Raw genomic sequence first — 6949 nt, 5'->3', positions numbered from 1 at the left:
CAACTAATTTGAAGGCAATAAGATTCACAAAGATGCCCATTCTAGTTTGACTATTGTCTCCTTTGGAAGTCCTGTAATGTTCACAATGCCTAAGTTTTATTAGTCTTGTTCTCTACTGTTTTGTCCAACTTTATAATATCTAATGAGATAGACAATTCCTTTTAAGGAAACAAGAGACAACGTTGATAACCATTGTTAATAACCTTGTACTCTGTTCTACATCATGTGCTATGTCTATCCTTGGTTTTGACTTACAGCTTTGTTTTGCCATATTTGACTTTATTCTCTCCCCCCCAAAAAAAGTAATAAGAACTAAGGAGTAATAAAATCCAAAATGTGTAAATTTTGTTGTAAAAAAGAGAGGGAGGAAAAAAAAAAGAGCTCTAACGGATATATCAGCAAGTGTGTTTAGGGGTGTTAAATAGCTGACTATATTAATGTTTTTGGATCATTGAGCACAGCTGTTTGCAGTCTGTCTGTTTGAATGTCTACTTTGTATTCTTTGATACTGTGATTTGAGCAACTATTTCCAAGATGATAATATGTAATCTATTAACAGGTGATTTCTTACTGTTATGTTTTTTCTTTTGTAGTTCTGTATTATGTGTAACATTACACTGCTTTGTTTTGTTTTGTGTTTTTCTCTTTTTCCTCTTAAATAAAAAAAAAGAAAAGAAAAAATCAGGGGTAGATATTTTGTTTGCAGACAATGTGAACTTCAAACCAAGAATGATCAGATGCTGTAAAGTCACTAACTATATACTTACTAAGGGAAAATTCAAGAGGAAGAGATCACAAACATAAATATATATGCACCAAATATGGGAGCAACCAAGTCTGTAAGACAAATTTTAATAGACACACAAAAAAACAAATAAACAGTAATACAGTTATAACAGGGGGCATTAACACCCCATTGCCACCAATATACAGATCAATCAAACAAAAAATTAGAAAAAAAATAACAACTAAATCAAACTTGTGAAGTAATGGACCTAGTACATGCGTACAGAGTATTGCATCCAACAACATCACAATCTACATATTTCTCAGCTGCACTCGGATCGTTCTCTAAAATAGACCCTATATTACCCCCAGAACAAGTTTAAGTAAATATAAAGGAATTAAAATAATTCCATGCATGCTATCTTATCATAGGGCAATAAAATTGGAAATTAATGACATAAAATCCCCCACAAAAACCACATAAACTCATGGAAACTAAATAATACTCTCCTAAACAACCAATGGGTAATGGAAGAAATTAAAGAAGAAATACAAATAATATCTACACTCAAACAGAAATGCAAATATAAATTACTGGAACCTATGGGACACAATTAAAGCAGTCATCAGTGGGAAATTTATAGCACTGAATTTCCACATTAGAAAAATGAAAAGAGCATACATAGACAACTTAATGCTGCACCTCAAACGTCTAGAAAACGAAGAGCAAGTCAAGCACAAGCTCAAAAATGGTAGGCAATTATAAAGGACAGAGCACAAATTAATGCCATTGAAACTAAGAAAACAATACAAAGAAGAAATGAAAGAAAAATCTCAAATCCATGCAATGAAATGAAAAAGGAAAATCACTACAGACCTTGCAGAAATACAGAAGAGTATCAATACTTACATGGAAAACCTTCACTCTCATAGGTTCAATAACACAGAAGAAATGGACAGATACCTAGAAACATGAATTTCTCAAGCTGAATCAAGAAGATATAAAGCTGCTGAATAACCCAATTTTAGTTAATGAAATTGAAAATATAATTATAACACAAGAAATAAAGAGAAGTCCAATTCCTGATGGATTCACAGCTGAATTCTACTACACATTTAGAGAAGACTTAATTCCAACATTCCTCAAACTCTTCAATGAATTTGAAAGGGAGGCAATTATCTCTAACTCATTCCTGAAATCAAGAATTAACCTAATATCAAAACCAGATAAAGACCAACCAAAATAAGAAAAGTACAGGTCAATCTCTCCAGTGAACCTAGATGCAAAAATCCTCAATAAAATGCTGGCAAACAGTGTTCAACAAGTCATCAGGAAGATTATAAACCATGGTCAATTGAAACTCATCCCAGGAATGCAGAGATACAAATCAATAATCATAATACACTTTGTCAACAAGGGAAAATACAAGAATCACATGGCCATCTCAATATTTGCAGAAAAAGCTTTCAACAAAATCCAACACTCACTCGTGACAACAAAATCCCTACAGAAAATCGGAATACATGGTCTCTAACTCAATCTGATAAAAACCCTATATGAAAAGCCAACAGCCAACATCTCACTAAATGTCAAAAACTGAAAACTTTCAATCTAAAGTTAGGAACAAGACAAGGATGTGCATTATCACCACTCGTATTCAATATAGTTCTAGAAATATTAGCTAGAGGAACTAGACAAAAGGAAAAAAATGTATAAGGATAGGAAAAGAAGTTAAATTACTGTTATTTGCAGATGATATAATACTCTACACAGAAGATCCCCAAAAGTCCTTTGAAAGACTGCTAGATGTAATAATAAAATTCAGTAATATAGCTAGATATAAAGTCAACACACTAAAATCAATAACATTCCTCTAGACAAACAGCAAACTCACTGAGAAGTAAGAGAAACCACATCCTTCACAGTAGCACCCCAAAAATGAAATATTTAGGAATCAATCTAACAAGAGAAATAAATGATCTATACTGTGAAAACTAAATTACTCTGAAAAAAGGAAATTGAAGAGGATTTCAGAAAATGGAAAGATATTCGCTGTTCATAGATTGTAAGAACAAACATTGTGAAAATGGTCATTCTCCTAAAATCGTTTTACAGAGTTAATGCAAGTCCAATCAAAATAAAACTAGCATGCATCATAGATCTAGAGAAATCACTCCTAAACTTCATCTGGAACCAGAAGAGAGCTAGAATAGCAAGGGCAACCTAGGCAACAAAGCTAACAGGAGACATCACAATCCCTGACTTGAAATTATACTAGAAAGCTACCTTGATTAAATCAGGTTGGTGCTGGAAAAAAAGACCCAAAGATCAATGGAATATATTAGAAGATATAGAAACAACTCCTTGCATACTAAGCCATCTTACCTTTCACAAAGATGCCCAACACATTCACTGGAAGAAAGATAGCCTCTTTAATAAATGGTGCTGGAAAAATTGGCTCTGTGTATGCTGAACATTAAAATTGGGCACATGTCTTTCCCATGCACTAAAGTAAATTTGTAATGGATCAGTGATTTAAATATTAAAATAGAAACCTTAAATCTGCTGAATAACAGAATAAATAAAATTCTTGAAAATATTGGAGAAGGCAAGGGCTTTATAAATAAAATCCTGATCATGCTGAAATAATCATAAAGAATCAGCTCCTGAGATCTCATTTTATTAAAAAGCTTTTTCTCAGCAAGAGAAACCAACAGCAGAGTGAAAAGACAGCCCACATTGTGGAGAAAAATGTTTTCCAGTTGTTCTATATACAAAGCATTCTTATCAAGAACAAATAAAGAAATTTAAAAAATCATGCCTCCCAAATTTAATGACCCAATCCAAAAGTGGGCATCCAAGATGAACATACACTTTTCAGATGAAGAACAAATAAGTATATGAAAAAATTGTTTACCATCACTAGTTATTTGAGAGATAAAAACTAAAACAAAATTGAGATTCCATCTCACCCCAGACAGAACATCTCTTATCAACAAATCAACCAATAACAAATTCTGGAGGGGCTGTGGGAAAAAAGGAATCCTTTTGTATGTTGGCGCAAACCCAGACTGGTAAAACTATTCTGGAAATCAATGTGGAGATTCACCAAATATGATGATTGGAGGTTCTGTTTGACCCAGCTATTCCCCTTCTGGTTACTTCCCCAGAAGAATTACAAATATCACACCACAGTGATATGTGTTCACACAAGTTTATAGCAGCACAATTTGTAATAGCCAAATGTCCATAAACCAAAGAAGGGATAAAAAAATATTGCATTGTTATACAATGGAGTACTACTTTATCATAAAAAGAATAAACTTCAAACTTTATACATAAATGGGTGGGTGCAACTAAAGACCATATTCAAAAGAGAAATAAATCCGATGGCATCAAACTATCTCCCTAGTATGAGAACCTCAAAGAAATAGCTAGCTAGCTAGATAGGGTTAGCTAGCTAGCTAGCTAGCTAGCTAGATAGATAGATAGATAAGTTATATACGTGATAATTAAGATAGTTATATTCATTATTTCTAAGTCATTGAAAAGAAAAATATCTGCTAATATTCTTTGAAAAAGTAAATACAGGTATCTTGTACTCTGAGTAACTAGTTTAAAGCAACAATACAAAATATATTAACCTTTGTTACCCTCTAATTATCAGGTTTTGAAATTTTCTTTTACTTTTTTCACTTCAAAATAAAAAAAAATTCTCAGTGTTTTATCCTTTTATACAGTTAGATGCATAAAACTGAATACATCGTTTTTACAATTTTGAAGCATGCATTGGTATCATTTTTGCACAAACAATACTCTTTATCCATCTCTAAAATTTTTTTCAACTTCCAAAATGAAACTTGACATCCACATGAATTCCATCTTCCCCAACTAGCTGTTCTTCTAATATGAAACATAATAAAGACTCAAAGTTCTGAAATCAAATAACAAAAAAAAAAAAAACCATAATGCATTTAAATGCAAGTTGGCGTGTTTAATTTCACAATATTTTCAAACCTACATTCAAAATGGATCACAAACATCTTGGGATTACACTCTCTAGATGAGAATACTCTTCAGGGTGCTACTGATGTCCCTGTTCCTCAGGCTGTAGATGAAGGGATTCAGCATAGGGCAGACCACAGTGTACATCAGGCAGGCAACCATGCGGTTGCTGGGAGAATAGGACACATCTGAACCAAGGTACACACCAAGGCCCGTTCCATAAAATAAACAAACAGCTGAGAGATGAGAGCTGCAGGTAGAAAAGGCTTTGTATCTCCCCTCAGAGGATGGTATTTTTAGAACAGAGGAAATAATTTTATAGTAAGAGAAAAAGATCCCCAAGATGGGAAAAATGCCTAAGATGGCACCACTAATATATGTGACCATGATGTTCAATAAAGGATCAGAACATGAAAGGCTGAGAAGTTGAGAAGGGTCACAGAAGAAATTAGCAATTTCCATATGCTTGAAGCAGGCAGACAGTAAAACAATTGAATTATGCAGCTGGGACTCCACAAGGCTAAGAAAGACAGACGCCAAAAGTAATAAGGCACAGCGGTGCGCACTCACAGTGACAGCATAATGTAGGGGCTGGCAGATTGCCACAAAGCGGTCATAGGCCATCACAGTCAAGAGCATGTCATCCATACAGACAAAAAGGACATACAGAGACATCTGTGTAAGGCAGCCCACGTAGGAGATGACTCTGCTGTGAGTTAGGATGTCCACAATCATCTTAGGGACCGTGGTAGAGGTGAAACAGATGTCATTAAAAGACAGGTTGGAGAGGAAGAAGTACATGGGGGTGTGGAGGTGGGGGTCAGAGCTGACGGCCAGGATGAGGAGCAGGTTCCCCAGCACGGTGATCAGGTACATGGACAGGAAAATTCCAAAGAGGACCAACTGCAGAACTGGGTCATCTGAGAAACCCATGAGTTGGAATTCTGAGACATGTGTTAGATTTTGCATTCTGATAATGCTTGGACACCTTTTTAGAAAGAAAATTCATTAGAAAAGTGAAATCATACAAAATTCTGCATATGTTATGTATACAAATGTCCCCAATGAAATTATGTCTATATGAAGGCTGAAACGTTCAACAATTGTTTCTATTGTAACAACCTTGACTGTCATAACATCTTTTATTACTGGGTGGCTTGCTTTCCAAGGTCTTCCATTCATTCCTACTTTACAGATGCTCTACAGCACAATGTTAGGAGACGAAGAGCAGTAGGCTTCAGAAATGTATGAGACCAGTAATTTCTTGAAAAAGAATTGAAAGAATGTTAACCCATCATAACCCATCCCTCTTTACAAGATATGATTCTATTGAAAGAAAATAAAATGCATTCAATTATAAGTTACTTTAATCTCAGAAAATAAAATGCCCCTTATTTTCAGTTGTTGGAAATATCACAAACACTAGGACTGCACTATCTAAAAATAAACTACAGTAAATTTGGTCATTGTCAGAATACACTGTATTCACATAGTTACCTGACATAAATTTTCATCCTTCTTAGATTTTCTGATTTCTGTGCCACAGTGAGATATGTGCTCACTCACTGTTTGTGTTTGCATAGTTTATTTAACAAATGTCTCTTCTTGTTTTCTGTAATGAACTTTCATCTGTGCTAATGAGATTAAATAAGTGCACATAATTTTAGAACGTTATGATCATAAATGCAGCATTAACTACACTCTACTTTCCAGAGATTAAACGATAATGATGAAAATCACATTTGATGATTTAGTTTTTTATGAGATTTTGCTACAATACAATGCCAAGAAGATACATGCTAATTTAACATCTCTCTGTTCTGTTTCCTGATTCAGTATTCAAGAGTATTGTGGTAAGGTGCTTTATTATTTTGGTTGACATAAAACTGCAATGTGCAACAGGAAACATGAAATATAAAAAAATCTGGCTGAGTTCCATGTTTCTTAATTCTGACTGACAGATTTAAATAGGAATCCTTCCTGAAATAAGTCTTGCATTTCCCTTCTTTCAGATATGTTAAGGAACCTTGGATTCACATTTTTGCCAAACCACACTATGATTAATTTGTGAAAACACACAAAAGAAAAGTACATGAAACAATATAAGCATATTTGAAAACTCATCTACAGTCACCAAGGTATATAAAACACGGTAATCACATCTGTAAATGATGTAATCCCCCTCCTGAAATAACAGAAAAGTTATTTATATTTTAT

At 34.0% G+C, this 6949-nt stretch overlaps 1 protein-coding gene across 1 annotated transcript; it reads right to left on the bottom strand.

Moving 5' to 3' along the window:
• Window positions 1-4786: 4786 nt before the first annotated feature.
• Window positions 4787-5749, bottom strand: LOC100716865 (olfactory receptor 7E24-like). Its single transcript, XM_003461733.4, has one exon. It carries the CDS (start codon window positions 5699-5701, stop codon window positions 4787-4789), a length of 915 nt encoding a protein of 304 aa, XP_003461781.4. The 5' UTR covers window positions 5702-5749.
• Between the last annotated feature and the right edge of the window lie 1200 nt (window positions 5750-6949).

The sequence above is a fragment of the Cavia porcellus genome, unplaced genomic scaffold (assembly GCF_034190915.1).
Source record: "Cavia porcellus strain 051 isolate PalLab524CR breed Dunkin Hartley unplaced genomic scaffold, mCavPor4.1 scaffold_17, whole genome shotgun sequence".
Lineage (NCBI taxonomy): Eukaryota > Metazoa > Chordata > Mammalia > Rodentia > Caviidae > Cavia > Cavia porcellus.
The sequence above is the reverse complement of the archived record's forward strand: the minus strand, read 5'-3'. Positions and strand labels throughout refer to the sequence as shown.

Coding starts and splice junctions, on each gene's coding strand:
- LOC100716865 (XM_003461733.4), bottom strand. CDS start 5,701: ATGCAAAATCTAACACATGTCTCAGAATTCCAACTCATGGGTTTCTCA.